Source organism: Homalodisca vitripennis, chromosome 2 (genome assembly GCF_021130785.1).
Source record: "Homalodisca vitripennis isolate AUS2020 chromosome 2, UT_GWSS_2.1, whole genome shotgun sequence".
Classification (NCBI taxonomy): Eukaryota; Metazoa; Arthropoda; class Insecta; order Hemiptera; family Cicadellidae; genus Homalodisca; species Homalodisca vitripennis.
In genome coordinates, this window is record NC_060208.1 from 94,317,785 (window position 1) to 94,336,127 (window position 18,343).

General features: G+C 30.3%; 1 protein-coding gene across 1 annotated transcript in view; it reads right to left on the reverse strand.

The window, feature by feature from the left end:
* Nucleotides 1-1,628: 1,628 nt before the first annotated feature.
* LOC124354370 (neprilysin-2-like) overlaps nt 1,629-18,343 on the reverse strand; it is a 49,445-nt gene continuing 32,730 nt past the window's right edge. The window contains exons 13-17 of the mRNA XM_046804773.1: nt 11,783-11,879; nt 7,117-7,285; nt 5,527-5,645; nt 3,430-3,540; nt 1,629-2,352 (exon numbers count right to left, since the gene is read on the reverse strand). Of these exons, the coding sequence (XP_046660729.1) occupies nt 2,020-2,352; nt 3,430-3,540; nt 5,527-5,645; nt 7,117-7,285; nt 11,783-11,879 (829 nt within the window). The 3' untranslated portion in view covers nt 1,629-2,019. The remainder of the gene's footprint in view (nt 2,353-3,429; nt 3,541-5,526; nt 5,646-7,116; nt 7,286-11,782; nt 11,880-18,343) is intronic.

Here is an 18,343-nt window from a genome sequence, read left to right on the forward strand (position 1 = left end):
ACCGTGTTTTCTCTATATTGTTGGTTATATTAATCCACAATAACACAAAACATTTTATTTTTCATGAATACATTGGTGAATATTAGTAAAATATTATTTCCAAGGTAATATATGTGTATATTTTAATGTGGTAGACGTTTCAAGTGAGATGTTTAGCGTTGAGAGAGGTCGCGGGTACACGGCTCCGTCAGGGGTTTACTTTTGAAAAACAAGCTTACTACTAGATATTTGTCTCCAAGACATCTCAGAAATGAAATAAACTTTAGATTTTTAATTTTGCAGGTAACCTCAGCAAGCCCGTTACGTGGCAAGTTTGGCCTACCGATTCCTTGTTATTAAATCCGGAGAATGTGTTTCAAGTTCATGTCTTTGTGAATGTTCTTGCAGGTTTGTACACACATTATCTGAAAAGTATTTGACGTAAAGTAAAGAGATTTAGCGCCAATGTCGGGGCCGGAAATATACAATATTATAGGTGTCTCAGTCTAAAGTGTGCATGTACACATATATAGAAATTCCCTTATTTTATGTAAAACTTTGTTGAAACTTACAAATATTTCACTTATCAGTTGGGGGAATATTGGTCTTTTAGGGTATCTCTCTTTTATAATTGCTGTTGGTTCCTACATAAACCCTGAAAAATACGTATCTAATGTACATGAAATATGTATAATTCAGATCCAAAAATCATAGTACTCAAACGTGTTACATCACAATTTCTTTTAATGAGAATTGCGGGGTTTTACTAGGCTTAATATATTATATATATATATATATATATATATATATATATATAAGTGTTATATCCTTGAAATATATTGAATTACATACATGAAATGTTACAAGGAAACTATTTGTGTCGCTGGTTAGTAAGTGCAAGTTTGAAATATGAATTCAATAATAATCAAAATCGAACTTTCATATAAGTATATTTACCCTAAGACTTTCAACACGAATAAAATAAATCAGTAAACATTTTTATAATGTTCGCAGTAATTTCGTACATTTCTTCTCTAAAACAACATATTTGTTCGTAGCTTCCCATATAAAACAGACATATTGTAATGTAAACCCTATAAAAAAGAACGAGAGATTTTAAAATTACGTAGGCGCGTTATAGTAGTGTGCAGCTCAGCAATGCTGATAAAATTAAAGGATAATCAACATTTCTGAACCTAAACTTCTAAGCCTTTTGCAGTGGGTCTCCCCTCATTTCCTGAGAGGAAATCACGGACGTCGTATGTCGTACAAAAACACCAGTAAGCCTTCACAAAATATATTTTGCAGGACTTTATTAAGTTACATTATTATTAAATATTTTATATGTTTTTTCATAAAAAATGGCAGTAATCAATATACCTCCATCTTCATACAGTTTTAGTTCCCTTACAAATAACTACATGAAGAATAGTATTAATGAAAAATTGCTAAGAAATCTCAAGTACTAGTTAATATGTGTGTATAAAATACTAAAAACATGCATTGTCAAGAATATGTTTACTGAATAAGTAAACAAATACAAAATTATATCCACTAAAGATATATATATATATATATATATATATATATTTATAATAGAATATATACATGTATATATATATATATTCTAACTATAAATTTAAGAAACTAATAAATTTTATCAGTGGGTTCCTGACAACACGTCAGGTAATATTACATGAAGAATAACCATTACTAAAATAGGATTTGCACATTTTAAATCCAGTAAAATAGGAAACAAATAAATAGTTCACATATGTTGGAAATACCAAAATAATATAGGTGTAATGAATGATAAAATATATTCTACCTCATCACTGTAATTAGACAGGTATTTCTTCTAAAATAAATTTTCTATCGGTAGTTTTTTCCTCAGTGTAATACGAATACAATAAATGTTGTTAGTGCAAAGCATATTAGAGCAAATTTATCAAACTATTTCGCTGTCTAAATAAATACTTAACCATCAATAACGTGTACGTATATTATTTGTACAAGATTAAATATAATATTTAAACGGTATCACCAAACATCACACTTCTCCTCCGGATTCATAGGATCTCCTGGTCCACACTGAAACGCCTTACTAAACTCCGGAAAGTTCATCAGAACTCCGTTGATTCGAATCTCCTCTGAAGGATGTTCACCTGTTTGTCTCATGCTGACTCGGTCACGCTTGCACCAAACATTGGCCATACTGATCATGAACATCTGGTCACTATCGTAATGTTCCAAGTAAGGCAACGCTGATTCCGGTTCGATTAACTCATCTGCTATTCGCTTGTACGCACGGTAAGCTAGTTTGAATCCATTAATATTTGCTAAGTTTTCTCCCTGTGTCAAAATGCCGTTGATCTGAAAATGTAAGTAAGCTATTAAAAATTTAGATAGATACTGACAAAATCAGATTTATGTATTTTTTTGTGTTTAAAAATATTAAACCGAATAACTTAACTTATTTTCCATGCTTACATATAACATTGTATAAACCTCTTAAGATACACCTAGATGTATATAGTTTTTATCATAATTTAAATTTATTTCATTTTAGTTTTTATAAGTTCCCTATCTAAAATAATGTTTGTTTTAGTAAATAGTGTTTTGAAAAGTGTATTAACTTGTATTTGTAATTATAGTTCACTGTTATCTACGAATGTAGTAATTAACTTAACATAGTATTCAAGAGATCATATCGTTTTCCTTACCTTACAAGGCGATAAACCACTTAGAGCCAGGTTAACAACTATTTGCATATAGACTTCTAGTAGTCTCTATAGTATGTTTCATAGGTCACATTGCATTGTAAAACAACTCAAACATTTTCAGATGTGAGATTATCCATTATTCTTAAAAAAAAAAACTATGTAATGGTAAAGTGGTTCTACATATAGCAACTGGTCCAAAACATATTTCCTACCTATTTTCCGAGGCAGATTGGTTCAATCAACTTAATAGTCAAAATGTATCGACTCCATACTTAATATTATGTTAAAAATGTTTGGAATATTATAAAATTAAGAATGGGCCAACTTGTGTATAAAATGTTTTTTAATGATTTACTTTTAGGAGATTTTTTCAGAAAAATCATAAAAACACTAAATGCAAAGCTAGCCATCTTTAATAAGAAACGGACTGGCCCCCACAATTTAGAAAGTTGAAAACGAAATTTTTTAAATTTAAATGCAATTTTGCTGTGTAGCCTACATCTGCAAAATTTCATATAACATTTTTAAAGCTCTAGATGTATTTGTCTTGCATGTGCTACAAAGTACTTATCAGAACATCCCTATAATATTAAAGTATAAGTCAAGTTAATATAGCCTTTCCAGTTTTCTCATAAAGTACAACAGAGCTTTTTCATCTAGAGTTTTTATAAAATTGACTATATAAAAATTATTTGAAATCATTTAAATGCAATTGAATATAACTTACCCCCAATCTATTATGTTGATTTATAATGCATTGAATTTTCTTCACGAAATTTTCCTTGCTCTTCTTATCCCACCAATCAATAAAGTTTCCTTGGAAGTCAAATTGAGCCCCCTGTGCAGAAAGAAAGTGTGTATATGAATCAAGTAAACTTCATGATTCTCAATTGAGCTGTTTATAGGGTTTCAGCTAACTTTAAATAGGCCAATCCATTATTAATTTGTCATATTATATATTGGGAAAAAGAAATTAAACCTTTATCCTTTAATACAAATTTGTGCACATAAGGGATTTTAATATTGAAGTTTAAATTATTTTCTACTATAGCACGTTGTCCTTCATGTTGTCCCTTATTATAGCTTTCAATTATACGATAAGCATGCACTAGATAACATGTTAGACTGTGCAGGATTAGAAGGCCGGACATAGACTGGTATTCGCGTCTCCGATATTGACCTTTGTATAACCACTGGACAGGAAATTTAATTCCTAACTGATAACCAAACAATGGTTCCTGTTATGTCACGCATAGTAGTTACCTTCCAGTTATAGTTAAGGTAAGGTCCGTGATGTTAGAGATCTTGTACATTATAAAGTATGTTTTCCCATAACCAGACATGGTGGCAAAATAAGTTCTCGACCATCTAAAAAGTACAGGAGTTCTGTGTTAAAGACTTCCTCCACAATTAGAAGAGCTATCCAATTCTTAAAGTTCAAAGATTACTGGACACAACCACCTAAACCAGACAAAAAAGAATATTACAAAGGACGACAAATCAACCAAGAGGGATCAGAGTGGAACCAGTGATGAATGGATACTGATACCTACTAATTTTGTTAGTAATTTGTAATAACCTAATGATTTTTTTAACGAGTGTTTTCACTAAATAAGTTGCAGCTGTAAAAAGATAAAAGTTAAATGTACGGGATATACGAGTTAGTATCAAAAGTAGTTAGTAAGTATCAAAATCATGTAACATTCTACATCAGACATAAACAATTGTCTATTTTATAAACTTCTTAAATACGTACTAAAGCCCTAATTATCACGATTGGAAGCTATCACCTGTACTAAATGATTTTGTCTAGGTCTTAAAGTTTAGTTTAAATTAGAGTACGCTGATCTTTCCCTGCATTTAAAACTGACGGTATACTTCGCATGTAATAATCTTGGATTTTCTGAACGAATTTTATTTAAATTATTTTATGTAAGTCAAGTTCTTTTTATAAGACTGAAATGTTGTCTCTTTTAATTTTATACAAGAAATTATTTGAGAATTGTTATGCGTTTCTTAATTTCTAAATTAAATCCTAAAACATAAATTTATACTACTCCCGTATATTTTATAATAGTCAAAGTAAATATATCATACTTCCAGAAAAATAAAATTACTTAATTCGTAAATGATTAAATAATATTTATTATCACATACTTTTACATCTGTGTGTCAAATTTGTACGACGTAATGTCCTTAACAATACTGATGTAATTCAGTCTTCAGTTTTGTGCTACCTATAAAAAGGCACATCGTAAAATACCGAAAGATCTGTGAAATTTATTTTCCAATTCATAAGTAACATTATTATTTTAGTAAATAATTAAATCTCTGTCATTATTACGTCACATTACTACAGGGAAACACCAGAACTATGGCCTAAGGAGACTGAGTTCCTAAATATTATTTAAGAAACCAAGAGTCCTCTAAAGTTTGGCCACGAAATAGATTTAGTAGTCTACGATTAGTTATAATCAAAGTTGATTTCAAACAAGGAAAAAGAATATAGTTATTTTTGTACTTGAAATGTGAATTGTGAACAATTTTACATAGAGCCTTAAAAAGGATTCACCTGTTTTGTATAAATACATTTTTCACTTAAAATAAAAAAAAAATTAGCTAACTTCGCAAAATCATGTAGAAGACCGAAACATTAGATGCACAAATTGTTTTATTATTTAAAACTAATGGGCAGAGGTATTACAATATAAAAATATTTTAATTGTCTGTTTTTTGTGCACGCCATTGTGAAGCCGCTCTTAAAATTGAAATAAACAAGCAAAACTACACTGGTTTATAATAGTTTATTTCACTACACCATTACCTGATCATCAAAACCATGAGTGATTTCGTGACCGATGATCGACCCTATCCTGGCGTAATTCACATACTGTGGTACATGGGTGCTGATAAACGGCTGTTGGAGAATTCCAGCAGGGATTACTGCAACAGACAGAGTAGGATTTACCATTGCAGCAATAGATTTATGATATAATAATATAATGTAATAATTAACCAGCTTATTGTTGTAACTCCGTAGCACTGCAGTCATATAATGACAGTTGGTATTGTTTGAAGTCAGTTTAAAATTCTCGTTACATATGGTTTATATATCTAAGTTTAAAACCTTTCGGCCAAGGTCTGACATATTGATCATACTTACAATAAGGCTGCAACCGGTGCATACGCGTTGAGAGTATTGTTAAATATTGCGCAGAGAATTTAATGACAATGGCATATATTGGCTTAATTTATCTTAACTTGAATTATAGATACATATCGTGGGGCTCCTGCACGAAAAATTATTTCATGAGGCCGTTTAGCGGCTAGGATTGTGGGCAGACTTAAAATTAGAGAGTCTTGTAAAAATGGTTTCAGGAAGTTAAACCTGCCAACTGTGGCCTGCTTGTACATTACAGAAAATATCCTTTTCTGTAAATTTAAATGCCCTACAAATGCCATCGTAGTAGGACCAGGTTAGCAGAAATCTTGCCTTCGAAAATTGTTATCAGTTTCCAAACAAACTCCCTTAAAGTAGTACAAATTAAAATAATAAAAACATTCGAAGGATTAAGTAAGGAACTTTATAAATCCAAGAATGTTTTTACTTCATGGACGAGTCACGTGATTGGCTGCATGAGCTATGCCCCTTGCTCATTATTTTTATTTTTTGCCTTTTACAATTTAACTAATTATGTTTTTACAAATGCCATTGTCGTATTGACGGTATATAGCGGTGCAAACACATGTGTAAAGTAATTTGTTCTGTTTCTGACGTTTGTTATGCAATGTGCATTGTTGCACATGTACAATTTATTTGTGGCACCAAAAATGTATTATTATTATTATATAATAACTAAAAGAGAAAGTGTTACAACACTGAGATCGGTGTGCTAACAGCAAAAGGTAATAGTGCCCACCAACCTGTGGCACGAGTATGGCCGAAGCAGAAATATAGAATCATAGCTCAGCGTAATCTGGTAACCAAAATGTGTACTTTTAATTTTTCTGTGCATACTAAACTGAATTTAGTCAAAATTTAATTTTAACTTTTTAAAATGATTTCGGAAAATTATAATTTGGAAATAAAAAATAAAACGTTGTGACGTTTTAACTTTTTGTACAGTTATGCTGATGCAATGATGTATACAATTTTACATGTACATCATTCTTAAGCTACATTATGCACAAGAAAATAATAATATACTAATAGATAATAATAACAATAGACTACTATAATAGTAGATTATAATAGTACACCTAAAATACCGCGCAGATACACGCCAGTTCTGATTATACAAAACACTGTAATTTGTCTATAGACTGTTCTGTAACAAGATTGCCAAGGATTTTGCTATCTTTGTTGTAAAGTATAAACTGTCCTCTAGATACAAGTATGTCAATGAGTACTCACTCATTGAATTCTCTTCGCCACTATAGAAGGCGTTGACCTCAATCACATTTCCATGGGACCTCCAATCCGTCCTGTTAACTTCCTTTCGTAGTTTGGAGAATTTGTAGTTGTTGAACCAACTAGTCAGATCGCCCATTGCCTCAAAAAAATTGTTTTTATTGATTTTGAGCTGAAAAAAGTTTAATAAACTTAACGAGTTTTGTATATCTACAAACTGTAGCCGATGAGAGGTTAGAGAATTTACTAAACTACAGTAAAATCTTGAATGGAAAACTAAAAACTTGTCATTAATATTTTTCGTTGTAGAAACAAAATCATAAATATTTTTTTAATTTTTAAATATGATTTAAAAATCTTATCCTACAAATTATATACAGCAAATATATATTTGTTAAGATACTCGTATTGATTCATGCGATCATTAGAAAAGAGTGGTATATTAATTTATAAGTTTAAAAAGTTTGAAATAAAACTCCCTATATGAAAAAGGCAAAGCCCTCATTCACTCTCTCATTCATTACTAACTCTCCAACTTCTAATTGTTTCAGAAAGTTAAAATTTGGCAAACGTATGGCGTATGAGTTAAAGATAAAAAAATGTATGTGTAAAAATTGAAATGTGATTGTAACTCATAGAAAAACTATATTTAGTTGTTAACTCAGTACTCTCTCTCTCTCTCTCTCTCTCTCTCTCTCACACACACACACACACACACACACACACACACACACACACACACGCGCGCGCGCGCACACATCAGGGTCTGGAGATTGGAATATTTTTCTTTGACTATCATGCATTTTTAAAGAGTGTATTGTAACGTTAAAAAAGATATGTATGTGAGGTATTTGTTATTCAATGGGAATGCCGCGGGTAACTATAGTAATGATAAAAACTCTACGTATTTTTATATAATGATAATGCCAATTGTACTATGAATTGCGTTTGTATTAATTTCTTTGTATTTGAATACAATAATTAGACTAGTTTTTATGTGTTGTTTTTGACACATTCACTTCATGTAATGAATGATTATAGTGTGTACAATCTGGTAATTGAAAACACCTTCTAATGCTTATCAGCCGAAGCTCTCTCAAGCAATGTTGATTAAATATCTTGTAAAAATCTCTTCTAATACTTTATTTAACAAGTAGTTTATTAGGGGTAACATGTATATTAGCAAAATAAATTGAATTTGAATATTTAAAAATAACACTTTGTTACTAAACAAAGTTTTATATAATTTAAATCTCAACTACAAATAAATAAAATACAGGATAGATAAATATCCTTAAAGTTTTGTTTAAAATAAAAATAATTGCAAAGTTTGGTGGTTTTAAAATTATTTTGGATTAATTATATAGGGTGACAGAAAATTAAGTTGCATGCCTTTAAATTATTTTAAATTATCTAAATTTTATCTCCATAAAGTTATATCATGTAAAATGTTAGATATGTTAAACCTGTTTGCAGCATTCTTACAAACTACAAATAGAAACTAATAATGATGAGTTTCAACATGTTACCGTCATATGCGGGGTAACTAAAAATGTTTAAGTAGTATTTATAGTCTTGTAAAATAATTTTGAAGGTTTTGGTAATTAAATTAAATATGTACAACAATTAGCAGCCTCCAACGTGATTAAGTTTAATTGTTAATCATAAGTTTGAGAATAATACGTAATTTAACAAATAATAAAAAATCAATTAGGACAAAACATATCTGGGTAATTGCAAATACGGATTGGGGTTAGGGGTGGGGGAGTAGTTTGGGAAACGAGTAACCTTTTTTTTATCTAATTCTTAACTTATGCAATGCACTTATCCAAAAATCTATGACATGTTTTTCCCAAACTGTTAACAGTTTGCTTGATAGTTCAGGCTTATTCAGTTAACAAGTGCCTAATGAGTTTCGTAGTAGTTTTTATTCAGAGTAGTGGGTACACTTTTAGTAATGATTTTGTCGGATGATTAAAACATTATTTTTTAAATTGAAGAAAGTGAGGAACTAGTCTTACTATATGAACAAGTGGGAACCTATGTCAAGTGTTAAAGAAGCCTTTGTTTAATGCCACCTTGCCCATACTATTATTAGAATAGCAGTCACTGAATTAATTTAGAAGTTGAAGTGAACTGGGGTGTTGCATTTGAGCCAGGAACCGATCGAGCTAGTATAGCCGATTCAGTTGAAGAAGAAGTTTTAGCAAAATATTTTATCACCCCACAACAGTCAGCTAGAAGTGTTGCGCGTAACCATAACTTAACTTCGTGGTCAGTGAACAAGGCATTATAGGTGCATAAGTTTTACCCTTATAAAATCGCACCAGTACAATAACATGAAGATGCTTTTGATAGAAGGCTACAGTTTTGTGAGAACATGACGCAGAGGCTTGAATCAAGGGAAGTATCTTCTTTTAATATTATTTTTACTGACGAAGCATTATTTAAATTTAATGGACAAGTTAACCGACATACCTGTAGGTATTTGGATACAACAGAACCCTCACTGGTGCCAGGAAATCATACCCAACACTACCATAAATTAAACATGTATGCCGGTATGATTGTTAGGTTTATCATAGGATCCTTTGTTATTGATGCCAACTTAAATGATGTAAACATGCTAAATACGTAGATAGTTCCAGCTCTCAACAACTTAATATAAACAACTATACCAATAGACGGTAATCAGGTTTTTAATAGAGATGACGTATTTCTTCAAGAAGATAAAGCTTAAACAAAAGTACGGCCTTAGAGGAAGTATCGAGTGGCCAGTAAGGTTACCTCACAGCCAATATGTACAATAAAATTCAATAGATTTTTTGTGGGGCCATTAAAATCAGTGGTATACAGTTCAAAGCTAGAATCTATTGATCTAATTAAGAGAACGAATGCAGAATGAATGGAGAAGAGTTAGAAATTAAACATTTCAAAATCCAAAGAACATGATTGAACAAAGGCTGTATTAATGCATGAAGATCTACAAAGTGCAATTTGAATACTTAATATGACGTATAGAAGAGATTATTTCTTAATTTAATTAATATTTACTGATTATTTTCAGTTTCTAGTACTCATAACTAATTTATTTAAAAAGAAGGTTTTTTAATTATTTTATTTTTTTCTTAATTTCAAAGTATAATAAAATAAATAAGTTCACTTCATACTCAAAAAGACTGCCGTAAGATTTCAAGCAGTATCTGCAAAAAAGTTAAGGAGATGCAAATTAGTTTTTAACATTACACGTTTGGGGCTCCCATTTCTCGTAGAGTGGTGTGATTTCAATTATTTAAGTGTATTTCCATTGACTAACCAATTCCTTTATAATGATGTTACATGACTATAAGTGCCATTTGAAAATGTTTAGTTAACCCTACCACCCATTCCCCTGAGCGTCAAACATTTGAAAATAATGAATATTAGTGTAGCTTTTTCTAGCTAATAAGAGTGCCGCAAACAGAGTTCACATATATAAGGCTACAAAAAAGTTGCAACTTCTTTTTCAGTCACCCTGCATAAAGTTCTATCTAGTAAGTAACCTGTCCTGCAATTACTGTTAAAATGTTTGTAATGGTGCATAAATGAAATAGTATAGCTCATTAAATTAATGTAGTAAATAAAATAAACAATAAACAAACACGATAAATCAACCGTCTATGATCATCATTGAAAAGCAATTAAGGCTGAATCTAATGTCTATTGTCATTAGCATGACATCGATAACAAATACCTTTTATTTTCATATTTCAATAAAGAATACTTACCATTGAAGAAAGAATTACCGTTATCATGAGTGGACTGTGATGGTAGAATTACGAACTAATCCTAGTAGATGTCTTAATGAAATATGAAGAATCAGAATCATCTAAGCAGTTTACAAAATATTTAGTTACCAAGTGCCTTAGCACGTGTGGCAGACACATGGGTTTAAAGTTATGAAACCTGAGTATCACCTTTACTAATAGTAGGTGTCAGCACACAGCAACAGGAGTAACCATCTTGACAGTGCGGATTCTGGACTTAATATGCACTTTCCGTGAACGTACATCTTCTAAACGTAAAGTCGTCTGTAAGACTTATATCTCCATTCCATCTCCTTGTTGATTCGTTTGGATTGTGGTTTCCTTTGCAGCTTTAGAGATCTCTGATGTTGTTACCCCCCTCGAAAAACGTGCTTCATTAGCCATCATTTCTGCTATTAGAGGTTTGTGAACAAAATCTCGGATAGCTAGTCGAGATATATCTGATTTTCTAATTTTAGTATTTATCGTAGGCGTTCTCTCATAATCTACCATTAGAATGTTTTATTACATTATTTTGTTACATTATTAACGTGTCTTAACTGAAACTGAAAATAAAAGATACTCGATAGTAATTTAAAGGCAGTTTGAGCCTTATGTATTTATAGAATAACCATTTTAATGTATGAAAGCGATAGAACTAATATAACTGTATTCCTGTGGATATTAGCTAAAGTATCTAACTGGCAGCCCTGCCGGCACTCCAAATTTTAAGGTTTTATTGAAAAGAGAAGTATATTGGAATGTTGATAGCTGGATATTATAAAGCAATATGGAGGCAGCTAGAACTCAAGATTCGTAATACATGCACAACTGGCGGAGTCACTGTTAATACAAATTGAACAGCTTAGTACCCTATTACTTACACCTTTGTAGAAGTCTTCAATACTGTTTTTATTCATAAACTCATCAGGATATCCAATATGTTGACCCATTCGAGATAACTTGTACTCGGCTTGTTGTCTGAAAAAATTTCCATGAATAATAAGTTAAGGCATTATTAATTATTATAATATCAATAAACTTTCATATATCAGCATACAGTTGCGTACAGATAGCGCTTCAGAGATATTTTCTGAGACAACCGAAAATTTATGAATATACTGTCTAATTTATCATAAATATTCCACCAATTTAGAGTAGAAAATATAAAATTTATTAAATACAAATCTTTTAAAAATAAACTAAAGTTGTATTAGATTGTAATCGACTAAAAATCTCGTAAAATACTGAAAAAGTTATATAAGAAAAAGATGTTAAAAATATTCTGTCTTCAATAAGAAGGATAAATAATTGAAAAGTATTTAATGCACAAAATTAGTTAATATACATCTTTATATTTAATTATAAATTTTGAAATTACCATTAAATGTAAATTATCTTAAATTTATATTTCTCGAATATTTTTATCATCCCAAACATTTAAATATTAGTTTAGAAAATACCCTGTCACATTTTCTAATCTTACAATTATTGTTAAACCAATTTAGTTTTATCTCTCAAATAAAAATTTTATATTTTATTTTCATTAATTAAAATTCTTGTATTCTTCAAACTTCGTTTCACTAACATTCACTTACATCGTTCAATTCTGCTAAGAACTCCATTTAACAGAAAAATAATTAGTTTATAAAGAAGCAATTCGAAATTACCATCTTTAATTCGAAGGCACAATGAATTGTTGAGAACTTTGTGTAGTGTGTGTCCATTCTGGGGTCTTTCCATTTATCACATTAAACTTCTACTAGATTATGCAATGATAATTTCCTACGTATATAGTTAAAAGCATTATTCAGGTGTTTGCACAACGCAGCTATTGTCCAACGTAAATAGTTGGGGGGCATTATTTACGACTTTTTTGTAAAATTTGATGGAGAGATATTTTTATGAAATAGTCTGGGGTGCTTGTAAGTTTATTGGTAAATAAATGAGATTGAAATTGTGCATCAACTAATTAGAATAAAGTGAATGATGATTTGGATGACAATGATTGAAGAATTAAGGAATATGGGAAGGGTTCGGCAAATAGTGCACCAACCACAGTTGTCAATACTTGGCTTGTTCTATAGTCATTTACACTATGGCCTCTTGTGTAAAGACTTGTCCTCAACCACTCAATTACAACTAACTGTGTCCTCAATATAAAGCACTCTTGAATCTTAAGATTTAAACCCAGAACCTCGTGCTTAAAAGACGAGTACTCTTCCACTGAGTTATCCAGACTTCCAATAGTTTAATAATAATTAGTAACTATAACTCAGTGCATGTCATTACAAATTTACATATATTTATTTCTAAATTATCATTAAATTAATTTCTCTAAATAATTAAGACTATATTTTATAAATATTATTTTTTGTTTTTTGTACGCCAAATACACGCTTGTGTAAAATTATAGAACTATGATATTTTTTCAACTGCATTATATTTTATAAGTGGATTTGGTATGAGTATTAACATAGAGATAAGCGTGACCACTACAAAACGAAGATCGTAAACCCAACATATTCGAAATTTCCTTATGTATGCGTGGTGAAAGGTCAAGCTAAATATCATTTAGAACATCTACTATTAAGACTGATCATGCATCACAAACTTTACGTGAGGTCCAGAAGGAGTGGGAAAATCCCCAAAGAAACCATACAAAATGTCATTCGAAGGATGCGTAGAAAGCTTTAAGCAGTAATTCGTGATAGAGGGAGTAATACCACGTATTGATCATATCCCACAACAGAACTGGCTACAAAGATATAATGAATACATAATTAACTTGTAACTCTGTATTATAAAAATTCTTTTGCACAATTTTTATTAATAAAACTTGTTTAGTCACACACGAATTTTCCTTTTGTATATTTAATTTCACACTAAACAAGCTAAATTTAAATAAATATAAACTATTTCCTTTTAAATAAACATATAATTTAAGTTAATAACCAATAATTTTGCATTGAAGTGTGTATGAACAATATTTTGTGAATCCCATATTTTATTAAATAATAATTTATTTACAACTCCTTAACAATTTCTTGCAAGTTCATTTGAAACAAAAACAAATATACGTCTGCAAATTCAAAAATCTCCTAATTATCATAATACTATAGGTTTTGTTTTATTTTTCTAAAGTTTTTATTTAAAATAATTTACAATTTTTGTCATGTACAGAACGAGTAAACTCTTATAATTGTTTATCAAACCAATAAAAAATATTCCTTTTTATAAGAATCACATCTTTTGTATAATTGGAGCAGCCTTTTTAAAGTAAGGTACAACAAATCTATAATATCTTCCTCAATACTTAACAAAACTTTCAATAATCCACAATTTATTTCTAATGATTATAAGAAAATCCAATTAAATTTCCTTTATATTTTGTGTGGACACTATTTGTTGAAAATATGTCGTTTTTACCATTTATGAATTGATGTACATTTAATTGAATACAATAGAAATTTAATTTGAAGGGAGATTTAGCTTAGCTCCCAATTTTTCTTAATGAATATTGTTCCAGCTGTTGAAAATGTAATACATCTTTCACCTATAGAAGTATCGTTTTCATAAAAAATCTATCCATTGCTTCATTTTGTAAAATTGTGTCTACAAAATGTCTAGAATCTATAACTTTATGTTTTGTAAAAATCAAATCCTATTCCATGAAGAGTTAACTCATTTATTTCCTCTAGGATCTTTATTTCGTTTTTAAAGCTTTGTTTCAGGTTCTAGATACTGGTAGCCTTGCACGTGCAGCTCAAATGCAAAATTCCGTCTGGTTTTTCAGTAACGCAATCAAGTCTATTAAAAATCTTTAATTGCTTTATTTTGCAAAAAAATATTGTATATACAAACATCTCTGCTTTGTTTAGTTTACTTAGTCGATCGAATCATTAAATTTTCAGCAATATCAATATATTTTTAAGTCTTACTTAGAATACAAGCACGTTATTTTTTATACATCGTTATCTTTTAACAATTTCCACATACCCTATTTCATTCATATTTAAAATTATCAATAGTTATGTCATTATGGTCAAATTTCACTAGTACATTTCCAATTCTAAAACTTTTCTTTTTGTATCACAATAAAAACCAAATTTGTCATCTTTTGCTCTAGGAAGACATTATTTTTTAATTTAACCAATTAATACATAGGTTGTTCCAGGACTTATTGAAACAATTACTGTAGATTCTTAAAAAATTCTAGGTCTAAATGGTGAAGAAGATAGTAATTTTGGTGATTGAAACTCTTCAGATAGTGGTATCGAAATATCAGCAATTATTCAATAAACTGGAACCAAATTCATAATATTTGGATTTTTATTTAAAAAATTGCCAGTTTTATATACATTATTTGTAATAGCAAATCTTCAGGATGATTTAATTTTGTAATACAATATTTTTCTTTGTCTTAAAATCTAAATAGTTCGCTAAATTCTTTAATTAACTTATTCTTTAAATTTGATCGACAGGTTTTGCTTTTTCCAATGCTTTTTTGATAATTTATTCAAGAATTTTAACACTATTTACCTATTTTCAGATATTTCAAGGATTATAATAAATATATGATCACTTGTTTATATTAGAAAGTCTATTAATATAATTTACATTAATGGGGGTTTGAAAGTTAGATTAGTATCAAAAAATTCATAATCTGCTTTCTAAATCTTATAAAATATTTAAATAAGTATACCAAAACTAACATCAAAACCAACATAATTGTTATAAATTATTCTTGTATAGTGATCACCTTGCTTAGAAATACAAATAATAATCAAATTATTTATTATAACTTATTTATAAAGTCTAGAGAAACATTCAGAAAGATAAATGGAACGTTTAATGGTTACATGTAGATTTTCTAAAATAAAAGCATAAAAAATTATTAACAACTTTAGTTTACATTCGCTTAAAGGAACTAAATCTTCTGAACAATAAAAATGTGATTTCTTTTTGCTTAAGCGATTCTCAATTTCGAAATATTTCTATTAATTTTTATATGTATCCTGTTCCAAATATGTACCAAAATGTATGGATTCGACTAAGAAATAATTCCATTGTAGATGAAATTAAAAAATAAAGGTGTTTTCCACAATCACTGGAAAAAAACATTAGTAATATTATAGATTGATCACTATTTATTCTCCAAAAAATTGAAGATTATATAATATTATTGTTTTAAACATTTCTCAATTTATTTAGCAAAATTTAAATCATTCATGCAAATTTCTGAAAATTCTAAATTAGTTTTAACTATAGGACATCTAATTCATTTAGATGGTCATTCTAATTATTTTATAAGTTTGAGCGGATTTAATTTTTATTGAATATTTTTAGGATAATGTTATTAGTTTTTAATGTTTATAAAAGTCATAAATACTATGAATTATAAAATGGATATTAAACATTTGATACGTATAAGTTTTTGAAAATTACTTGGAGATGTTGAAGCAATCAGATTAAACTTTAAAATTTATTTAAAACAATTTTAAATCATAATTAATCAAATTCAATTAAAATCTTCTGTTGAATTCTATATTTTGTTACGTTGAATCATTTATTAGAGTTTGAAGGAGAAATTTTCGTGACTAATGTATTTTCCTAATGAGAGTCATTCTCAAAGAGACCCATAACTTTGCAAGCCACTTCATGGTATTATAAGTTGTAACTTGTATAGTATTTAAGTATGTAAAAGAAGTTGGACATTTTAATTACAATCATTGGTTTATACATATCCCTAAATGATTCTTTGTTTGAAGGTTATTTTTGACGATGGAAGGGTTGTGAAGGAAACAGGATTTTTCCGGACATTTGCCATCGTTCAGTGAAACAAGAAAACAGTAACACTACGTTTCGAGATCTGCAATCTGATCTCTTCTTCAGGTAAAGAACTAACCTAATACATCTCGAAACGCAGATCTCGAAACGTAGTGTTACTGTTTTCTTGTTTCACTGAACGATGGCAAATGTCCGGAAAAATCCTAAATGATTGCTCAATATTTTTTTTTACAAATTTGAATCCCTTCTAAATTTTCTCTGTTCTAATTCGTTGAAGTTTTATCATTTCAGGTGACTTTAACATCGATGTTTTGGACCACACCAACCCCCTGACCCAGCGGCTACGCGATATTCTCACCTCTTTCGGCTTAGTTTGGTCCGTGAACACGCCAACACGAGTGAGTGCTACATCGAGTACGGTACGGCAATCGACAACGTCATTACAAACGTATTAGACGTTTCGGTTTCCGTTCTGGACGCGGCTATCTCCGACCACTTCGCGCAGGAGGCCGTGATCGGGAATCTCAGTCCGAAGATCGAACCTCTTTCAATAAATATAAGAAGAGATCTTAAAATTCAAAATATCCAAATTCTTAACAGATTTCTTCAAGAAGAATCCTGGTTTTTTATTGATGGTTTTGATCATGCGGAGGAAGCGTTTTCTGCGTTTACAGACCGTTTTAACTTTTATTTGAACATCACTTGCCCTTATAAGTCATTCAAAGAGCGATCAGACAAAATGCACAACACTTCGATTAATCAAAACATTCTCAACTTAAGAAAAACATTAAAATTGTAATTGTAAAATTGAAACGACAAATGAAGAACTAAAAAAATTCTTTCGAGCATACAAGCTAAATTACCGCAAAGAAATAAAAGCCGCTAAGGCTCGGGATATCGAAAATAGACTAATGAATATTGAAAATTTTTCAAAAAGTGCGTGGAATATAATTAAAAATACAACTCAAACACAAGTCCTAAAACATTTCAAACCTAACCTTAAAATGAACGGTAAAATAACAAAAAATCCGCTTGAATTGGTAAGTGAGTTTAATAACTTTTTCTCCATGGTTGTTGGGCCGGACCCATGTTTTAATGGGAACAACACCCGAGAGGACTCATTGATGGGACCGGTCTCGTCCATGGTCCTGTCTCCTGTGAGCGGGGCGGAGTTGGTCCGTATAGTGCGGGAGCTGAAGCCGAAAAAGTCTGGTGACATCAACGGGATGTCTGTGTGGTTACTTAAGCACTGCTTTAAGCACATTTCAGTACCACTCACAAAATTGATTAACCTGTCGTTCGCCTATGGCGTCTTCCCGTCCACTTTGAAGACAGCAAACGTAATTCCAATTTTTAAAAAGGACGATTCTTATGTCGCAAGTAACTATCGTCCAATTTCCATCCTTCCGGTCCTCAGCAAAATTTTCGAAAAAGCCTTCCTTCGACGATTAGAAGATTTCTTCAATCGCTTTGAAGTTATTTGTCATGAACAATTTGGATTTAGAACAAACAAATCGACTATTGATGCTGTCACGAGTCTCATTGATTCTGTTGTCGGTGGTTTGGAGAGGCGGGAACATGTGCTTATCATATTTCTCGACCTCTCAAAGGCCTTTGAATGTGTGCATCATGAAATACTGTTGCACCAGTTATGG